The sequence below is a fragment of the Oncorhynchus mykiss genome, chromosome 15, assembly GCF_057628025.1.
Source record: "Oncorhynchus mykiss isolate SJ-2025 chromosome 15, ASM5762802v1, whole genome shotgun sequence".
Classification (NCBI taxonomy): domain Eukaryota; kingdom Metazoa; phylum Chordata; class Actinopteri; order Salmoniformes; family Salmonidae; genus Oncorhynchus; species Oncorhynchus mykiss.
This window is the reverse complement of record NC_143036.1, coordinates 10615001-10637500: the sequence shown is the minus strand read 5'-3', so window position 1 is coordinate 10637500 and position 22500 is coordinate 10615001. Positions and strand designations below refer to the sequence as shown.

The 22500-nt window shown below is 43.9% G+C and overlaps 1 protein-coding gene across 4 annotated transcripts in view; it reads right to left on the bottom strand.

Moving 5' to 3' along the window:
- The window catches only part of LOC110489566 (semaphorin-5A), a 295669-nt gene that overhangs the window by 12920 nt on the left and 260249 nt on the right, over positions 1-22500 (bottom strand). For all 4 annotated transcript variants that reach the window (XR_005036038.2, XR_016486534.1, XM_036943683.2 and 1 more), the window contains exon 17: positions 9889-10098. Coding sequence is in view for 2 of the 4 variants with exons in the window: in XM_036943683.2 (XP_036799578.2) it covers positions 9889-10098 (210 nt within the window). In the remaining 2 variants the exon portion in view is untranslated. The remainder of the gene's footprint in view (positions 1-9888; positions 10099-22500) is intronic.

The window sequence follows — 22500 nt, the reverse complement described above, 5'->3', positions numbered from 1 at the left end:
TGTCTGTATGTGTTCCCATGTCTGTATGTGTTCCCATGTCTGTATGTGTTCCCATGTCTGTATGTATACCCATGTCTGTATGTGTTCCCATGTCTGTATGTGTTCCCATGTCTGTATGTGTTCCCATGTCTGTATGTGTTCCCATGTCTGTATGTGTTCCCATGTCTGTATGTGTTCCCATGTCTGTATGTGTTCCCATGTCTGTATGTGTTCCCATGTCTGTATGTGTTCCCATGTCTGTATGTGTTCCCATGTCTGTATGTGTTCCCATGTCTGTATGTGTTCCCATGTCTGTATGTGTTCCCATGTCTGTATGTGTTCCCATGTCTGTATGTGTTCCCATGTCTGTATGTGTTCCCATGTCTGTATGTGTACCCATGTCTGTATGTGTTCCCATGTCTGTATGTGTTCCCATGTCTGTATGTGTTCCCATGTCTGTATGTGTTCCCATGTCTGTATGTGTTCCCATGTCTGTATGTGTTCCCATGTCTGTATGTGTTCCCATGTCTGTATGTATACCCATGTCTGTATGTGTTCCCATGTCTGTATGTATACCCATGTCTGTATGTGTACCCATGTCTGTATGTGTTCCCATGTCTGTATGTGTTCCCATGTCTGTATGTGTTCCCATGTCTGTATGTGTTCCCATGTCTGTATGTGTACCCATGTCTGTATGTGTTCCCATGTCTGTATGTGTTCCCATGTCTGTATGTGTTCCCATGTCTGTATGTGTTCCCATGTCTGTATGTGTACCCATGTCTGTATGTGTTCCCATGTCTGTATGTGTTCCCATGTCTGTATGTGTTCCCATGTCTGTATGTATACCCATGTCTGTATGTGTTCCCATGTCTGTATGTGTTCCCATGTCTGTATGTGTTCCCATGTCTGTATGTGTTCCCATGTCTGTATGTGTACCCATGTCTGTATGTGTTCCCATGTCTGTATGTGTTCCCATGTCTGTATGTGTTCCCATGTCTGTATGTATACCCATGTCTGTATGTGTTCCCATGTCTGTATGTGTTCCCATGTCTGTATGTGTTCCCATGTCTGTATGTGTTCCCATGTCTGTATGTGTTCCCATGTCTGTATGTGTTCCCATGTCTGTATGTGTTCCCATGTCTGTATGTGTTCCCATGTCTGTATGTGTTCCCATGTCTGTATGTGTTCCCATGTCTGTATGTGTACCCATGTCTGTATGTGTTCCCATGTCTGTATGTGTTCCCATGTCTGTATGTGTTCCCATGTCTGTATGTGTTCCCATGTCTGTATGTGTTCCCATGTCTGTATGTGTTCCCATGTCTGTATGTGTTCCCATGTCTGTATGTGTTCCCATGTCTGTATGTGTTCCCATGTCTGTATGTGTACCCATGTCTGTATGTGTTCCCATGTCTGTATGTGTTCCCATGTCTGTATGTGTACCCATGTCTGTATGTGTTCCCATGTCTGTATGTGTTCCCATGTCTGTATGTGTTCCCATGTCTGTATGTGTTCCCATGTCTGTATGTGTTCCCATGTCTGTATGTGTTCCCATGTCTGTATGTGTTCCCATATCTGTATGTGTTCCCATGTCTGTATGTGTTCCCATGTCTGTATGTGTACCCATGTCTGTATGTGTTCCCATGTCTGTATGTGTTCCCATGTCTGTATGTGTTCCCATGTCTGTATGTGTTCCCATGTCTGTATGTGTTCCCATGTCTGTATGTGTTCCCATGTCTGTATGTGTTCCCATGTCTGTATGTGTTCCCATGTCTGTATGTGTACCCATGTCTGTATGTGTACCCATGTCTGTATGTATACCCATGTCTGTATGTGTTCCCATGTCTGTATGTGTTCCCATGTCTGTATGTGTTCCCATGTCTGTATGTGTTCCCATGTCTGTATGTGTTCCCATGTCTGTATGTGTTCCCATGTCTGTATGTGTTCCCATGTCTGTATGTGTTCCCATGTCTGTATGTGTTCCCATGTCTGTATGTGTTCCCATGTCTGTATGTGTACCCATGTCTGTATGTGTTCCCATGTCTGTATGTGTTCCCATGTCTGTATGTATACCCATGTCTGTATGTGTTCCCATGTCTGTATGTGTACCCATGTCTGTATGTGTTCCCATGTCTGTATGTGTACCCATGTCTGTATGTGTTCCCATGTCTGTATGTGTTCCCATGTCTGTATGTGTACCCATGTCTGTATGTGTTCCCATGTCTGTATGTGTTCCCATGTCTGTATGTGTACCCATGGCTGTATGTGTTCCCATGTCTGTATGTGTACCCATGTCTGTATGTGTTCCCATGTCTGTATGTGTTCCCATGTCTGTATGTGTACCCATGTCTGTATGTGTTCCCATGTCTGTATGTGTTCCCATGTCTGTATGTGTTCCCATGTCTGTATGTGTTCCCATGTCTGTATGTGTTCCCATGTCTGTATGTGTACCCATGTCTGTATGTGTTCCCATGTCTGTATGTGTTCCCATGTCTGTATGTGTTCCCATGTCTGTATGTGTTCCCATGTCTGTATGTGTTCCCATGTCTGTATGTGTTCCCATGTCTGTATGTGTTCCCATGTCTGTATGTGTACCCATGTCTGTATGTGTTCCCATGTCTGTATGTGTTCCCATGTCTGTATGTGTTCCCATGTCTGTATGTGTTCCCATGTCTGTATGTGTTCCCATGTCTGTATGTGTACCCATGTCTGTATGTGTTCCCATGTCTGTATGTGTTCCCATGTCTGTATGTGTTCCCATGTCTGTATGTGTTCCCATGTCTGTATGTGTACCCATGTCTGTATGTGTTCCCATGTCTGTATGTGTACCCATGTCTGTATGTGTTCCCATGTTCCTGTCAGTGGAAATGTACCAAGAAAAAAAACAAGTAAAAAACCTATATATTTACATTGATGTGTTTTTAGTCTCTCTGTGTTTCAGAATTGTCCTTCGATTTGCAAGTGGCTGAATGTATGTCACCGGAGAAAGAATCCAAGCGAGCAAAACAGCCATGAAGACACATTTCAATCGAATGCATTCAGTTGTACAACCTACTAGGTATCTATCTCCCTTTCCATCTATCTGATACTGTCTGTTCAAAAGGAGTATGACAACCTCCCGAGTGGCGACGCGGTCTAACATGCTGACCAGACTGGACACCAGACTGTGTGCGAGCGTCGCAAAATAAATTTAGAAATCAATATTATTCATTTATTGTAGCCACACTGCTCGCGCGCGCCAACAAGCGTCTGCGATGCCAAGGGCTAAAATAGAAGTCCTTTCTATTTCTGACGCAAATCGCGGTGTAAGTCCTGCCTCTCCCGTCTCCTCATTGATTTACAGAAGCAGATACCCACGTGTCATCTCCTCATTGGTTATACCCACGTGGGTGATTGAAAGATGAAATGTTTTGCCGGCTATCGTGGCAAAAGTATAGATGCCAATCACCATAAGTTCAAATTTGAAAAAAGCCTAAAAGGAGGAGAGATGACTAGAAACGATTCGGTTGGCCATTTTATGTGTGGATTAATTGTTGGAGTAGAATACCTTGTGCGTTTCAGGTAAAATAACAACTCAATGTTTATATCCCAGGACAAATTAGCTAGCAACAGCAAACTAGCTAAATATGACAAATTAGCTAGCAAGTGCAAGCTAACTAACGAAATTGCCATAAATGTTTAATGCTTATCTACCTGTTCCCAAATTAATGTCATTGGTTCAGAGTTTGTTTTGATATTTGAACCTGCGTGTCGTGATCGCATTTGGTGTAGGGGGACAAAATACAGTTTTGCATGATGGCCCACGCAGCCCGTTTGGGTTCCGTGTAAGGCACTGCATCGCAGGCTTCACTACAGATCCAGGTTCGATCCCAGGCTGTGTCACAGCCGGCTGTGACCGGGAGACCCATGAGCGTTGTCGGGGTTAGGGGAGGGTTTGGCTGGCTGGCTGGGATGTCCTTGTCCCGTTGCACTCTCGTGACTCCTTGTGGCGGCCGGTGTTTCCTCCGACACATTGGTGTGGCTGGCTTCCCAGGTTAAGCGAGCAGTGTGTCAAGAAGCAGTGCGGCTTGGCGGGTTTGTGTTTCAGAGGACGCATGGCTCTTGATTGTCGCCGTTGCAGCGATGGGACAAGACTGTAACTACCAATTGGGGAGAAAAAGGGTAATAAATAAAGAGTATGAAATTGTTGCCACCCGTAGCACTGAATGCAAGAGAAGCCAGCGAGCATTTGGACTCCCTTGATAAAAAAATTATAAAATAATAGCCAATCGTGCTTCTACACCTGCATTGCTTGCTGTTTGGGGTTTTAGGCTGGGTTTCTGTACAGCACTTTGAGATATCAGCTGATGTACGAAGGGCTATATAAATAAATGTGATTTGATTTGAATCAGCATTGAGCTAAACTGTGAAAATCAAAAAACCATCAAAAAACCATCAAAAAAACAGTGTCAAAGGAAGCCAGTTTGGATTTGGCTTCACTCCTATCAAATCACATTGAGAGCAATATGTCATTGACAGAAACATCTTGAATTATTGCATCTCGTTGTGTTGTTATCCTCCGGCAGCTAAATAAGATAGCTAAAATTGTCCCTTTCCTAAATTAGCCATGGATGGAGATGGGGATTTGGACTTGTGGTTTGACTTAATTCTCCATACTGGCCAATGATTATAATGGCGATTCTGATCCAACCATATATTCATACATTGTGCCCCTGGACTGAGAGAAGTTCAACATGTAGCTAGATGTAGAAGGCTAATGTTAACTGGCTAATGTTGCCCATGAAAGGGAGTTAGGCTAGCGAGCGATCATTTTAGCCAAGTAGCCTAGGACAAAAAACTAAAAGCGTGTGCTGTATGATAGAGTGACAGGCCATTAAGTCAACATGACAGAAGACGATGGCATTGGCGTTTCTCTACAAGTAGGGTGAGTCAACATGTTTTTTCGCACACGCACACACACACACACACACACACACACACACACACACACACACACACACACACACACACACACACAGAAAGAAATCAGAACCATGGACAGCCACATCATTTTTAGCTTACGTTGATTGGACAAAATAGTTTTTGGTATCTTATAGTTGTCACTGTATTAGACGAAGCAGAGGTGATCCGATGATGTTAAATGTTGAAGTTGAAATGGTGCTGGAATAGTGCAGGCAAATCCTGTTTTCCTTGCGACTTCCAGGAACTCTCCGTGGTTCTAACAGTTTAGTGGTCCGATAATGTCGGAAACACTAGCTTCCTTGGCCATGCTGTAGGTCATGTAACTGATTGTTACATGCACTATTCTTTGTGGACTTCACTGGACAGAGGCTGCTCTCCGGTTTTGTGATGAAACAAAAGTGTGGTTTGATTTAATCTGCCACTGTGTCTTCTAATTGTCTCAGCTTTTAGGCCTATATATCACAGTCGCAAGGCATTTGAACTAACAGGTTATAGAGAAAACAAGGCAATTATCACAACACATAGGTTGTAGTATGGCTTTTTTTTAATTTCTGGCTTCTCCAGTGATTTTACAAACGCACCCCAAAAAAAGAGGAGAGGGAGCCTGGAGGAGATGATATGGAGGGAGGAGGGAGGACAGGAGAGTATGGAGGGAGGGGGGGAGTTGATATGGAGGGAGGACAGGAGAGTATGGAGGGAGGGGGGAGGACAGGAGAGTATGGAGGGAGGGGAGAGGAGATGATATGGAGGGAGGGGGGAGTTGATATAGAGGGAGGGGGGGAGTTGATATGGAGGGAGGACAGGAGAGTATGGAGGGAGGGGGGAGGACAGGAGAGTATGGAGGGAGGGGAGAGGAGATGATATGGAGGGAGGGGGGGGGAGTTGATATGGAGGGAGGGGGGGAGTTGATATGGAGGGAGGACAGGAGAGTATGGAGGGAGGGGGGAGGACAGGAGAGTATGGAGGGAGGGGGGAGGAGTTGATATGGAGGGAGGACAGGAGAGTATGGAGGGAGGGGGGGAGTTGATATGGAGGGAGGGGAGAGGAGATGATATGGAGGGAGGACAGGAGAGTATGGAGCGAGGGGGGAGGAGATGATATGGAGGGAGGGGGGGAGTTGATATGGAGGGAGGACAGGAGAGTATGGAGGGAGGGGGGAGGAGTTGATATGGAGGGAGGGGGGGAGTTGATATGGAGGGAGGACAGGAGAGTATGGAGGGAGGGGGGAGGAGTTGATATGGAGGGAGGACATGAGAGTATGGAGGGAGGGGGGAGGAGATGATATGGAGGGAGGAGGGAGGACAGGAGAGTATGGAGGGAGGGGGGAGGAGATGATATGGAGGGAGGACATGAGAGTATGGAGGGAGGGGGGAGGAGATGATATGGAGGGAGGAAATGAGAGTATGGAGGGAGGGGGGAGGAGATGATATGGAGGGAGGAGGGAGGACAGGAGAGTATGGAGGGAGGAGGGAGGACAGGAGAGTATGGAGGGAGGGGAGAGGAGATGATATGGAGGGAGGAGGGAGGACAGGAGAGTATGGAGGGAGGGGAGAGGAGATGATATGGAGGGAGGAAATGAGAGTATGGAGGGAGGGGGGAGGAGATGATATGGAGGGAGGAGGGAGGACAGGAGAGTATGGAGGGAGGGGGGCGGAGTTGATATGGAGGGAGGGGGGAGGAGATGAGGGGGTTCAGGAGGGGGCTGTTTTAGCATCTGGAAGAAACAAAACCTGCTAGCTGTCACGTCTGAAAAATCTAACACAACCTTTCAGAATACTGTAACGTCTTGGCAACAGGGCAAACTACAAACTCTCATTGTGCACTTTTTGCTTTGTCCAAAAACTGTAATGTCTCAACGACATGTCAGGATAAGAAAACACTCTCATTGTGCTGTTCTGTCTTTGTCCAAGGACCTCCCCCCCAAAAAATGAAGGTCTCTCAGCAATCACTTGGAACCAAATCTTTTGACTTCATCTGATGAGAAAAGTATAGTTTCTGGACAATTTCAGAATCGTTTTTAAACATCTGGGCCTGTAAGGTGCTGGCTGGGGGCGTTTTGTCATCTCTGTGTATTTTCCCTATCGTAAACTGACACATAAGTCGATTCCTTCCCGTGCCTGACGGATAGTCTCATCTCGACCGGCCGCCGTGGAAAACCAGGAAAGATTCATTTGTTTCAAAAACCAGACGGACGTCAGACATAACTCTCTGTCTCTGTCTCTGTCTCTGTCTCTGTCTCTCTCTCTCTCTCTCTCTCTCTCTCTCTCTCTGTCTCTCTCTCTCTCTCTCTCTCTCTCTCGATTATGTCAATTCCCACAGACAAGTGTTAATTTAAGCGGAATTACTATTCATGATTATTCACGCTATGCAAAGTCACAGCTTTCCAGTGAAATCTCTTCGACTCAGGTGACTTAATAAGTCCCCACTGTCTACATCAATAGACCTGGGGGGTGATTGCTGCTCTTGCAATTCAGGCCTTCAGAATAGCTGTATGTTTGGTTAGTTAGCTTTGAGCTAGCTATAGTAAAGTCGAATTTCAAATCTTTACAAACAGCATTCTATCCTTGATGACATCCCTAAGGGCTGTCAATTTAATCTGAATCGAAATGTAGAATATGCCATCACACAACACTGAAAACTGAAATCCTTTTGAGAACCCTTTGAAAATGCTTTGAAAACTGTGGTGTCTTATCCTGCAGTAACCCCACAGTTCACTCCAGGGAAGGCCCTAAAATTTGTCATATACTCCAGCCAGCCTAGTCACAGATTGTTCTCTCTGCTCCCGCACGGCAAGCGGTACCGTAGCACCAAATCTAGGGCAAAAAAGGCTTCTTAACAGCTTCTACCCCCAAACCATGAGACTCTAGAACAGCTAATCAAAGGGCTACCCAGACCCCTATTTACGCTGCAGCTTCTCTCTGTTTATTATCTATACATAGTCACTTTAACTCTCCCTACATTTACATATTAACTCAATTACCTCGACTAACCCCCGCACATTGACTCTGTACCGGTACCCCCTGTATATAGCCTCCACATTGACTCTGTACCGGTATCCCCTGTATATAGCCTCCACATTGACTCTGTACCGGTACTCCCTGTATATAGCCTCCACATTGACACTGTACCAGTACCCCCTGTATATAGTCTCCACATTGACTCTGTACCGGTACCCCCTGTATATAGCCCCCACATTGACTCTGTACCGGTACCCCCTGTATATAGTCTCCACATTGACTCTGTACCGGTACCCCCTGTATATAGCCTCCACATTGACTCTGTACCGGTACCCCCTGTATATAGTCTCCACATTGACTCTGTACCGGTACCCCCTGTATATAGCCTCCACATTGACTCTGTACCGGTACCCCCTGTATATAGCCTCCACATTGACTCTGTACCGGTACTCCCTGTATACAGCCTCCACATTGACTCTGTACCGGTACCCCCTGTATATAGCCTCCACATTGACTCTGTACCGGTACCCCCTGTATATAGCCTCCACATTGACTCTGTACCGGTACCCCCTGTATAAAGCCTCGTTATTGTTATTTTACTGCTGCTCTTTAATAATTTGTTACTTTTATTTTTTATGTTTTACTTATCTATTTTTTTTACTTAACACTTATTTTTCTTAAAACTGCATTGTTGGTCAATACAATACCCGTTGTATTGACAAATACAATTAGATTTGATTTGGTGAGTGAGTGAGTGAGTGAGTGAGTGAGTGAGTGAGTGAGTGTTTGAGGGCAAATCTAAGAGCTAGCTAGCATTAGCAGCCAACCCCTCAAGGTAACTGAGTTGATGGATTATCGCGGTGGGTCAGAATCATTATGACCCCATTCATAACCTCATGACGAGACAGACAGGTCAATAAATAAACAGCTAAAATCACAGTTTTGCCTCGGTGTTGTACGGCTGGTCTTTAAAGTACACGTGATGATGGATAACGGCGTTGTTAAGGGCGGTCTCTAGACACAGGGCCGAGCTGTTAGCGAGATGCTAACGTAGCACTCCTTTCAAAAACAGCCTGATGATTATTAATGATTTGAAACAAACTCCTGGTTGTGTGTGTGTGTGTGTGTGTGTGTGTGTGTGTGTGTGTGTGCATGTGTGTGTGTATGTGCGTGCGTGTATGTGTGCATGTGTGTGTGTGTGTGTGTGTGTGTGTGCGTGTGTATGTGTGCATGTGTGTGTGTGTGTGTGTGTGTGTGTGTGTGTGCGTGTGTGTGTGTGTGTGTGTGTGATGCCAGGTGTTCTCTTTGAGAAGCTAAGCAGGAGGATTTCCATTTAGACAGCACATTACCTCCCGTCACTATGAACACTCATTTAATTACAATGCTTTCTTTCCCTTCAGGTAGAACCCTGGAGAAACAGACACACTGTTTTCGGCTTTTCACAACAGAATAGGACCCCTCCCCCCCCTCTGTAGCTAGCGGTATAATTGCCCTGAAATGTAATTACAGTCTGAGATGCTGTGGGGAATGGGTGTTCTTCACGCCTCCCAATGTGTTATTCTGTGCCTTATTATAATCATGATGAGGATATTTCTTTATTCACGTCTCATGGATGTTCTGTATCATATTCATGGCAAAAAAATAAGAAAGATTCATCTATTTTTTTCACTGACGATTTCTTGAGTTATCACTTGTTTTATAGGTTTTTTTGTGTAGGTGTAGGTGGATATCTCTCACCTTAACACAGAGTCATGTTTTTTGTGTGTGTGTGTATATGTTTAGGTGTGTGTGTGGGTGTTTTTTCAGGGGTGTGTGTATGTGTGTTCAGGTGTATGCATCTCTCTATCTCAACTGAACACAGTCATGTTTTGTGTGTTTAAGTGTGTGTGTGTGTTCAGGTGCATGTATCTCTCTATCTCAACTGAACACAGTCATGTTTTGTGTGTTTAGGTGTGTGTGTGTGTGTTCAGGTGTATGCATCTCTCTATCTCACCTGGGCAGGGTGTGATGTTACACTCCTGGTACTCCTGAGCAGGTCCCAGGCAGGTCTGTCCTCCATGGGGTGGTTCAGGGGAGTCACAGAACCGTTTACGGCTTCGTATCCCTCGGCTGCAGTCTCTACTGCACTGAGACCAGGAGCTCCAGGATGTCCAGTCTCTGGTCACAGCGTGGCCGGAGATCTTACCCGACCGCAGCAGATCTCCTGGGGGAGAGAGAGTGAGGGGAGGTGGGGGCGGGGTCAGGTTTTAGCTGGGTGGGACAGATGGACTTACCTACTGAGAATTATGCAATAAAGAACATGCTAAGAATATGCTAATAATTTATAATTTGGACCAATAGTTGTTGTTGAGTCTTTGATGATTCACTGGAACAAAACATCTATAGTACATGAGTGTAAGGATGTTAAAAGTACATCACCTTTGGTTGTAAGTTACAAGAATAAGAGACTAAGTGTAAATGTAAAGTGCTTGACTTTCACTGGAGCTTGATGTAAATCAGCAACAAACAGTCTCTGGCAACGTCATTCTAGAAGTGCTACGGCCAGACTCAAGGTCAAACAACATCCTCTGTAAGCTGAAGTATACACACTCTTCGTCTCTGCCTCTCTCTTGCACGCACACACACTGTCAGACTGAGAGCTACTGGGATCCTCTAATTCAACTCTACGAGTGTTTGACTAATCTATGATCCCTCATCTGAAATGAGTCAACGGAGAACTATTAATGAAATATGAAACTGTAATAATTTATTAAGCTTCTATTACGTTGTTCATTCATCATCAGAGGCTGTGAAAATGTCCCTTTCAGAGTGAATCTGAAAGGCTGGCCTGATGTCTTTGTGTGAATGATAATAACTTGAAACTAAATTACAGTGTTCGCTTTCAAACACTCCATTGATGATTCACTCAATCAACCCACTGTGCTATTATCAACCTTCTGAACCGACAACAATGAAATCCTTTCTCTCTCTCTTTCTCTGCCACTCTCTCTCTCTCTCTTTTCTCTCTCTGTGATCTCCCTTTGTCTCTCTATCTCGATATACCCTGCACCTTAGAGACTGCTACCCTATGTACACACAGTAGTCAATGAACACTGATCACTTTAATAATGTTTACATACTGTTTTACCCACTTCCTATCTAAATACTGTATTCTAGTCCAGGCTCATCCTCTATAACTATCAAATCTAATTTTATTTGTCACATACACATGGTTAGCAGATGTTAATGCGAGTGTAGCGAAATGCTTGTAACAAAATACTGCAGTTTCCTAGGAACGCGATACGAGGCGGCCATCTCTGTCGGCGCCAGAAGTCACCTAACTACTGATGTACACACCTTCTCTATTCACATACTGTCCATAATATGTACACAGTCGTGGCCAAACGTTTTGAAAATAACACAAATATTAATTTTCACAGTCTGCTGCCTCAGTGTCTTTAGATATTTTGTCAGGTGTTACTATGGAATACTGCAGTATAATTACAAGCATTTCATAATTGTCAGATGCTTTTATTGACAATTACATGAAGTTGATGCAAAGAGTCAATATTTGCAGTGATGACCCTTCTTTCTCAAGACCTCTGAAATCCGCCCTGGCATGCTGTCAATTAACTTCTGGACCACATCCTGACTGATGGCACTGATGATCCTGACTGAGTTTGTCAGAATTTTTGGGGTTTTGTTTGTCCACCCGCCACTTGAGGATTGACCACAAGTTCTCAATGGGATTACGGTCTGGGTTGATTCCTGGCCATGGACCCACAATATCGATGATTTGTTCCCCGAGCCACTTAGTTATCACTTTTGCCTCATGGCAAGGTGCTCCATCATGCTGGAAAAGGCATTGTTCGTCACCAAACTGTTCCTGGATGGTTGGGAGAAGTTGCTCTCGGAGGATGTGTTGGTACCATTCTTTATTCATGGCTGTGTTCTTAGGCAAAATTGTGAGTGAGCCCACTCCCTTGGCTGAGAAGCAACCCCACACATGAATGGTCTCAGGATGTTTTACTGTTGGCATGACACAGGACTGATGGTAGCGCTCACATTGTCTTCTCCGGACAAGCTTTTTTACGGATGCCCCAAACAATCGGAAAGGGGATTCATCAGAGAAAATGACTTTACCCCAGTCCTCAGCAGTCCAATCCCTGTACCTTTTGCAGAATATCAGTCTGTCCCTGATGTTTTTCCTGGAGAGAAATGGCTTCTTTGCTGCCCTTCTTGACACCAGGCCATCCTCCAACACTCTTTGCTTCACTGTGCATGCATATACACTCACACCTGCCTGCTGCCATTCCTGAGCAAGCTCTGTACTGGTGGTGCCCCGATCCCGCAGCTGAATGAAATTTAGGAGACGGTCCTGGCACTTGCTGGACTTTCTTGGGCGCCCTGAAGCCTTCTTCACAACAATTGAACCGCTCTCCTTGAAGTTCTTGATGATCCGATAAATGGTTGATTTAGGTGCAATCTTACTGGCAGCAATATCCTTGCCTGTGAAGCCCTTTTTGTGCAAAGCAATGATGACGGCACGTTTTTCCTTGCAGGTAACCATGGTTGACAGAGGAAGAAAAATGATTCCAAGCACCACCCTCTTTTTGAAGCTTCCAGTCTGTTCTTCGAACTCAATCAGCTTGACAAAGTGATCTCCAGCCTTGTCCTCGTCAACACTCACACCTGTGTTAACGAGAGAATCTCTGACATGATGTCAGCTGGTCCTTTTGTTGCAGGGCTGAAATGCATTGGAAATGTTTTTGTGAAAATTTATATTTGTGTCATTCTCAAAACTTTTGGCCACGACTGTACACACCATGCACATACATACACATATAACTATTTATATTCTGGACTATTGGATTATGCGTGTATTGTTATTGTATTGCTAGATATTGATGCTCTGTTGGTGCTATAAACATAACCATTAAACGTTGATGCTCTGTTGGAGCTAGAAACTTAATCATTAGATATTGATGCTCTGTTGGAGCTAGAAACATAACAATTTCACTGCTCTGTTGGAGCTAGAAACATAATCATTTCGCTGTTCTGTTGGAGCTAGAAACATAATCATTTCACTGCTCTGTTGGAGCTAGAAACATAATCATTTCACTGCTCTGTTGGAGCTAGAAACATAATCATTTCACTGCTCTGTTGGAGCTAGAAACATAATCATTTCACTGCTCTGTTGGAGCTAGAAACATAATAATTTCACTGCTCTGTTGGAGCTAGAAACCTAATCATTTCACTGCTCTGTTGGAGCTAGAAACATAATCATTTCACTGCTCTGTTGGAGCTAGAAACATAATCATTTCACTGCTCTGTTGGAGCTAGAAACCTAATCATTTCACTGCTCTGTTGGAGCTAGAAACATAATCATTTCACTGCTCTGTTGGAGCTAGAAACCTAATCATTTTGCTGCTCTGTTGGAGCTAGAAACATAATCATTTTGATGCTCTGTTGGAGCTAGAAACATAATCATTTCACTGCTCTGTTGGAGCTAGAAACATAATAATTTCACTGCTCTGTTGGAGCTAGAAACATAATCATTTTGATGCTCTGTTGGAGCTAGAAACATAATCATTTCACTGCTCTGTTGGAGCTAGAAACCTAATCATTTCACTGCTCTGTTGGAGCTAGAAACCTAATCATTTCACTGCTCTGTTGGAGCTAGAACCATAATCATTTCACTGCTCTGTTGGAGCTAGAAACATAATCATTTCACTGCTCTGTTGGAGCTAGAAACATAATCATTTCACTGCTCTGTTGGAGCTAGAACCATAATCATTTTGCTGCTCTGTTGGAGCTAGAAACATAATCATTTCACTGCTCTGTTGGAGCTAGAAACCTAATCATTTCACTGCTCTGTTGGAGCTAGAAACCTAATCATTTCACTGCTCTGTTGGAGCTAGAAACATAATAATTTCACTGCTCTGTTGGAGCTAGAAACATAATCATTTTGCTGCTCTGTTGGAGCTAGAACCATAATCATTTTGCTGCTCTGTTGGAGCTAGAACCATAATCATTTTGCTGCTCTGTTGGAGCTAGAACCATAATCATTTTGATGCTCTGTTGGAGCTAGAAACATAATCATTTCACTGCTCTGTTGGAGCTAGAAACCTAATCATTTTGCCTCTGAAAACGTCAGCAAAACGTTGCATGTGACCAATAAACTTTGATTTGGATTTGATCTCAATCTCCGTATCGTTCACCCTCTTCTCTCTCTCTTTCTCACCCCCTCTCTTTCTTTCTCTCCGTCTATTGTTCCATCGAGCGCTCCATCCAGGGACAGTTTGGGATTGTCCCTGCAGCCCTTTAGTAGAGAAAACAGTGTTTACCTATCACATGTACAGTCCTGACCTCTTCATAGCTACACACAACCTTGGGAGTCAACATGTCTACACACACACACCTTCTCTACCACTGAGTTGGCAGGAGCACTGACAGATCCTCTGAGGCCCCATGCTCTTTATTGATTTGATTTGGAACACGCAGTGGCACGGACAGCCCTGCCTACCACGGTGACCTGCACTCTTTAAAAATCCCCCTGCTAAGTCTGGTAGATGTACACTACAAACTCACACTCTTCCACAAGGGACTGTTTCATAGTCTTCTCACTCCTCCAAACACCATGGACTGTTTCATAGTCTTCTCACTCCTACAAACACCATGGACTGTTTCATAGTCTTCTCACTCCTCCAAACACCATGGACTGTTTCATAGTCTTCTCACTCCTCCAAACACCATGGACTGTTTCATAGTCTTCTCACTCCTACAAACACCATGGACTGTTTCATAGTCTTCTCACTCCTCCAAACACCATGGACTGTTTCATAGTCTTCTCATTCCTCCAAACACCATGGACTGTTTCATAGTCTTCTCACTCCTACAAACACCATGGACTGTTTCATAGTCTTCTCACTCCTACAAACACCATGGACTGTTTCATAGTCTTCTCACTCCTACAAACACCATGGACTGTTTCATAGTCTTCTCATTCCTACAAACCCCATGGACTGTTTCATAGTCTTCTCACTCCTCCAAACCCCATGGACTGTTTTATAGAGGTGGTGTGTGATCTTACTCAAAGTACAGAGTTAGAAACAAGAAATGTAATACAATGCAGTCTAGCCCCCTAAAGTCGATGTCCGCGCCCCCTCTGAAATATAATTAGTATAATAAAAAATCCCCATAAAAAATCTGTCAGTTTAAGTTAGATATATATATTTTTTGCATTGGATGTGTCTCAATCCACCACATCCCAGTGTTGCACCTCCTCATCTGTGGTGAAAGGTGACAGAGTTAGAGCAGTGTTTATCAGACCATTAGGCATCCCATCTGTGGTGAAAGGTGGCAGAGTTAGAGAACTGTTTGTCAGACCATTAGGTATCCAATCTGTGGTGAAAGGTGGCAGAGTTAGAGAACTGTTTGTCAGACCATTAGGTATCCAATCTGTGGTGAAAGGTGGCAGAGTTAGAGCAGTGTTTATCAGACCATTAGGCATCCAATCTGTGGTGAAAGGTGGCAGAGTTAGAGCAGTGTTTATCAGACCATTAGGCATCTTATCTGTGGTGAAAGGTGGCAGAGTTAGAGCAGTGTTTATCAGACCATTAGGCATCACAAAAATGGCTATTCTCACAAAATGTTCTGCAACATCCAAACGGTTTGGCCTACAAACTATTATGACCCCTCTATGGAACGATAAGACTCTCACAATCACTATGGTGTTCTTTGCTCTACGACCCCCACAAGTGTCTTGGGTCTCACTTGAAGTCGGTATAGCAGACCTGTAACTTCTGTCTGTAGCGTCCGAAACTGTTTGGGCTACACACTAATATGACCCCTCTGTGGAAAGGTAGTTGTTTTTCTCTAGGACACCCCCACGGGCCTCACAAGACTCATCTGAAGGTTCCCCGGTACCAGTTGGAAAGAAATGTATGGAAGTAAAATATGGAGACTGTTTAGTGCCAAAAATAAGCTGTTAAATACAAATGTTTCCTGATCTTTCTTACATCTCTCCGATAATGGTTTTCTTGAGGTGAAGGAGAGGCGGACCAAACCGCAGTGTGGTTGTTATTCATTGTTCTTTAATAAAGAAACTATACATGAATAAACTAACAAAACAACAAACGTGAGAAAACCTAAAACAGTCCTATCCACTCAGATCACACCCTGACCAATCAAAACATAGAAACATACAAAGCAAACTATGGTCAGGGTGTGACAATAGGACAGACACATCACAACAAACTTCCTTTAGATTCTTTTGATTCTCTGAAAGAGATTCTCTGTTTTTTTTCGGAGGACTATATGAATCTGTTATGCAATGCGTTTGAATATGCTAATAGCAGTAGCGCCATTTATTATATTTCTTGGGGATACTTCAAGGGGTTTTCAAATTTAAAATCAAATAGCTAACTGATCCTTGTTATGACCTTCTTAAAACAATCCCCCTCCTTAGACTCTTATGGGCTCGCTGAACAACTGTAAAAGTACAAATATTGAGAGTCCCACTGACAGTGTCCCACACATTCACACACAATTGAGATGAGATCAGAAATGTGTGTGTGTGTGTGTGTGTGTGTGTGTGTGTGTGTGTGTGTGTGTGTGTGTGTGTGTGTGTGTGTGTGTGTGTGTGTGTGTGTGTGTGTGTGTGTGTGTGTGTGTGTGTGTGTGTGTAATCCAGAAAATGAACAGCTCAGTTGGATTACAGTGTTAAGCCACAGAGCTGTGACAGTATTCCCACAGCTGTCATCTGGATTGTCAAACACTCGCCCCAGGGATCGACTCAGGGAGACGCTTAGTATGTGTGTGTGTGTTTGTGTGTGTGGTTGTGTGTTTGTGTGAATCGCTTATTAAAAGTTATTGAGAGGGCAATGAAAACTCCCACTCTGATGGGAATGGGGAACAGAGATACATATGCTGTCAGTCAGTCAGTCAGTCAGGCAAGCACACACACACACCCACACACACACACACACACACACACACACACACACACACACACACACACACACACACACACACACACACACACAGTCTTGTACAGCTAACCTTGTGGGGGACACACAATTCAGTCCCATTCGAAATCCTATACAGCTAACCTTGTGGGGACACACAATTCAGTCCCATTCGAAATCCTATTTTCCCTAACCCCTAACCCTAGCTCCTAATCCTTAACATAATTCTAAGACTAATTCTAACCTTAACCCTACACCCCCTAGAAATAGTATTTGACCTCGTGGGGACTAACAAAATGTCCCCAGTTGGTGACAGTTTTGATGGTTTACTATTCTTGTTAAATACGTCCACACACACTGTAACTAACACACAGTGATTAGGGCTAATAACTAGGAGATGTTGTATTTAAATTTGTCTGGGGTCAACAGAGGTAAGCCAGATACAAGGAAGTGACTCAGGGGTGTATAGTGAAGAGATTGTCAGATCTATCAACCTGATCTTTGTCAGCAGCATACCACCATGCATCCCACTGCTAGTTTGCCTCTGAAGCTAGGCAGGGTTGGTCCTGGTCAATCCCTGGATGGGACACCAGATGCTGCTGGAAGTGGTGTTGGAGGGCCAGTGGGAAGCACTCTTTCCTCTGGTCTAAAAATAATGAAAAGTGACTGGGGACATTACCCTGTGTTGGGTGCAGTCTTTCGGCTGGGACGTTAAACAGGTGTCCCGACTCTCTGTGTTCAATAAAGATCCCATGGCACTTATCGTAAGAGTAAGGGTGTTAGCCCCAGTGTCCTGCCTAAATTCCCAATCATATCATTATAGCATAATTTTTCATCCCCTCTCCTTCCCACTAACTATTTTCCAGGTTGTTGCTGTAACTGAGAATGTGTTCTCAGTCAATTTACCCGGTTAAATAAATGAATAAACATCTATAAACTATCTGCTAGAGAGACTTTAACATCTCATCTTATCTTTAACATCTCAGACTGCTACTGTGTATCAGATCAGCTGTACATGTGGGAGTTATTGAACTAGTAATCCTGTATAGTGTTCCTATTAATAAGGGATTGAAGTCAGTCCCAACAGTCAACAATTGCGGGCGAGAAAGGGAAAAATCTAAACTTAAAAAACATTAAGATCGGTCAGCGGGATAGTCAAATCAAATCAAATGTTATTGGTCACATTCACATGGTGAGCAGATGTTATTGTGAGTGTAGCGAAAAATCTTGTGCTTCTAGTTCCGACAGTGCAGCAATATCTAACAAGTAATCTAACAATTCCACAACAACTACCTAATACATACAAATCTAGTAAAGGAATATATGCATATAAATATATGGATGAGTGATGGCCAGGCAGCAAAGGCAAGATGCAATGGATGGTATAAAATACAATATATACATATGAGATGAGCAATGCAAGATATGTAAACATTATTAAAGTGACTAGTGATCCATTTATTAAAAAGGCCAATGATTTTCAAGGCTGTATGTAGGCAGCAGCCTCTCTGTGCTAGTGAAGGGTATTTAACAGTCTGAGGGCCTTGAGATAGAAGCTGTTTTTCAGTCTCGGTCCCAGCTTTGATGCACTTGTACTGATCTCGCCTTCTGGATGGTAGCTGGGTAAACAGGCAGTGGCTTGGGTGATTGTTTTCCTTGGTTATCTTTTTGGCCTTCCTGTGACATCAGATGCTGTAGGTGTCCTGGAGGGCAGGTCGTTTGCCTCTAGTGATTTGTTGTGCAGACAGCGCCACCCTCTGGAGAGCCCTGCAGTTGTGGGTGGTGAAGTTGCCGTACCAGGAGGGGATGCAGCCCAACAGGATGCTCTTAATTGTGCATCTGTAAAGGTTTGTGAGGGTTTTAGGTGAAAAGCCAAATTTCTTCAGCCTCCTGAGGTTGAAGAGGCGCTGTTGCGCCTTCTTCACCACACTGTCTGTGTGGGTGGACCATTTCAATTTGTCCGTGATGTGTACGCCGAGGAACTTAAAACTTCCCCCCTTCCCCACTGATGTCCCGTCAATGTGGATAGGGGGGTGCTCCCTTAGCTGTTTCCTGAAGTCCACGAACATCTCCATTGTTTTGTTGACCTTGAGTGATAGGTTGTTTTCCTGTCTCCACACTCCGAGTGCCCTCACTTCCTCCCTGTAGGCTTGTCTTGTCATTGTTGGTAATCAAGCCTACTACTGTTGTGTCGTCGGAAAACTTGATGATTGAGTTGGAGGCGTGCATGGCCACACAGTCATGGGTTAACAGGGAGTACAGGAGGGGGCTGAGCACGCACGCTTGTGGGTCCCCATAGTTGAGGATCAGCGAAGTGGCGATGTTGTTTCCTACCTTCATCACCTGGGGGCGGCCCATCAGGAAGTCCATGATCCAATTGCACAGGGCGGGGTTGAGCCCCAGGGCATCAAGCTTAATGAGCTTGGAGGGTACTATGGTGTTGAATGCTGAACTCTAGTCAATGAACAGCATTCTTACATAGTGTCCAGATGCAATAGGGCAGTGTGCATGTGATGGCGATTGCATCGTCTGTGGACCTATTGGGGCAGTAAGCAAATTGAAGTGCTTGTCTGAGCACAGGCAGAAGTAATATATCTGTGCTTGCTGTGATGTCTGTGAGCAGGGGAGACTAATCTGTCTCAGAGAGGGCCTTCGCCTCAGAGCGTCTGAGCTGAAACACATCACAGAGAGACGACGACACTCTGACACACTCGCCTGAGTTTGCCAGAGAGCAGAATAGCTGATTAATTTACGAACGTGCAATATGACCGATGTTTGTAAATGTTGGCAAAAAAACTAATAGTTAATCAAGAATGTAAATCCCGTATTCCCAAACATTCTATGAATTTATGAAACCGGGAAAATTACCATATCTAAGTGCTCGCGTGTTAGAAAATGTACAAAAAAATGAAGAAAAACATGTCACATTCTCCCTGGGGGTGTATTATGAACAGATTTGAATAAGATTTAATGTTGCTAAAATGATGTCAGTTCCACTTTAAGGAAAAACTACAAAGGAGAACACATTACATTAATAATTACTGAGTAGATACAAGGAGAAAGATCTCTTAATCAATTAACATCTTAAGTAATTAACTAAATAACCATAATTAAGCCCTTAATCGCCGCTAAAAATTACTATGTATGTCCAATAAAAGCCATTCTCACTGCTTGGCTTAATCTTATACGCTTTATCTATCTCATCTAATTTAGATAGATAGTATCCCCTCAACTGAGGTGACGAGAGACGAAACCAAAACCAAAGGTGTTCAAACACACTTCCTAATCTAACATTTTAATTATTTCCTGAGAAAAAGGATTTAGCATTCCGTATCGGCATGAAGCAGGTGTGAGTTGCGTCTGGGATGAAACATGTGACTTCAAAAGCAGTTAAAATCGCCAAATGTCAGCCATTTCTGATCCCTCTGATCCCTCTGATCCTTGCATGACAACCATGTTGACGTTCTGCAGAAACGGAGGAAGAAACACACATCAAAAGACCTGAAAAAACATCATTCATATCAGTGACTCTTAGAGACTCACCTGTCAGCTCCAGAAGGTTGGAACAGTTTGCAGGGATGGTCTCTCAAAGTCATATTGTTTGTATACAGTATAATGTATAAATATAGTTTTTGCCTGGACTTGTCACATGGTCAGGTAAACCTCTTGGTCCTTTAATTATATATTTATACATGAAGGTAAACATCCGGGTCCTTTAATGATACATTTATACATGTACATTCGTGGCCAAAAGTCTTGAGAATGACACAAATATGAATTTTCACAAAGTCTGCTGCCTCAGTTTGTATGATGGCAATTTGCACATACTCCAGAATGTTATGAAGAGTGATCAGACGAATTGCAATGAATTGCAAAGTCCCTCTTTGCCATGTGAATGAACTGAATCCCCCCCCCAAAACATTTCCAATGCATTTCAGCCCTGCCACAAAAGGACCAGCTGACATCATGTCAGTGATTCTCTCATTAACACAGGTGTGAGTGTTGACAAGGACAAGGCTGGAGATCACTCTGTCATGCTGATTGAGTTTGAACAACAGACTGGAAGCTTCAAAAGGAGGGTGGTGCTTGGAATCATTGTTCTTCCTCTGTCAACCATGGTCACCTGCAAGGAAACACGTGCCGTCATCATTGCTTTGCACAAAGGGCTTCACAGGCAAGGATATTGCTGCCAGTAAGATTGCACCTAAATCAACCATTTATTGGATCATCAAGAACTTCAAGGAGAGCGGTTCAATTGTTAAGAAGGCTTCAGGGCGCCCAAGAAAGTCCAGCAAGTGCCAGGACCGTCTCCTAAAGTTTATTCAGCTGCGGGATCGGGGCACCACCAGTACAGAGCTTGCTCAGGAATGGCAGCAGGCAGGTGTGAGTGCATCTGCACGCACAGTGAGGCAAAGGCTTTTGGAGGATGGCCTGGTGTCAAGAAGGGCAGCAAAGAAGACACTTCTCTCCAGGAAAAACATCAGGGACAGACTGATACTCTGCAAAAGGTACAGGGATTGGACTGCTGAGGACTGGGGTAAAGTCATTTTCTCTGATGAATCCCCTTTCCGATTGTTTGGGGCATCCGGAAAAAAGCTTGTCCGGAGAAGACAAGGTGAGCGCTACCATCAGTCCTGTGTCATGCCAACAGTAAAGCATCCTGAGACCATTCATGTGTGGGGTTGCTTCTCAGCCAAGGGAGTGGGCTCACTCACAATTTTGCCTAAGAACACAGCCATGAATAAAGAATGGTACCAACACATCCTCCGAGAGCAACTTCTCCCAACTATCTAGGTTGGGAGAATTTGGTTGACGAACAGTTTGGTGACGAACAATGCCTTTTCCAGCATGCTGGAGCACCTTGACATAAGACAAACTACATGATTCCATATGTGTTATTTCATAGTTTTGATGTCTTCACTATTATTCTACAATGTAGAAAATAGTAAAAATTATGAAAAACCCCATGAATGAGTAGATGTGTCCTAACTGCTGACTGGTACTGTAGGTAAACCTGGTGTGGGTGTATTAGTTCCTTATTTACTGATGACTACTGGAGTTTTCCTATTTCCAACCACTATACAGAGGCAGTGTGGTTTTATGTGTGAGATAATATTTCATGCGTTATAAACCACTGTCTCTGGCTATCTGTCTCTTAGGGTTACTGCACTGGTCACTATCTATTGTGATCACGTCTAGGTACAGGAGCCTCTGTCTCTCACACACACACACACACACACACACACACACACACACACACACACACACACACACACACACGCACACACACACGCACACACACACGCTCGCACACACACACACACACACACACACACACACACACACACACACACACACACACACACACACACACACACACACACACACACACACACCTTTTTAAAAGGGTTGATAGGTTTTCAAGGGAAAATCAAGTGGAAATGACAAACTCCAGAAGCCTTTTTAAACTTCAAATGCACAATATGGTAAAAAAAAATGTACTGCACTGCAGGAAAGTTCTCCTGCAACACGGTGATCAGATTAAGATCCTACATCTGTAGTTTCCTCCAACATCTTAAATTAATCCAAATATTTCTAATCAGAAAGATGTCAGATGTCTGTCGCTCCTCACAAGACTGGGAGTTTACCAGCTGCAC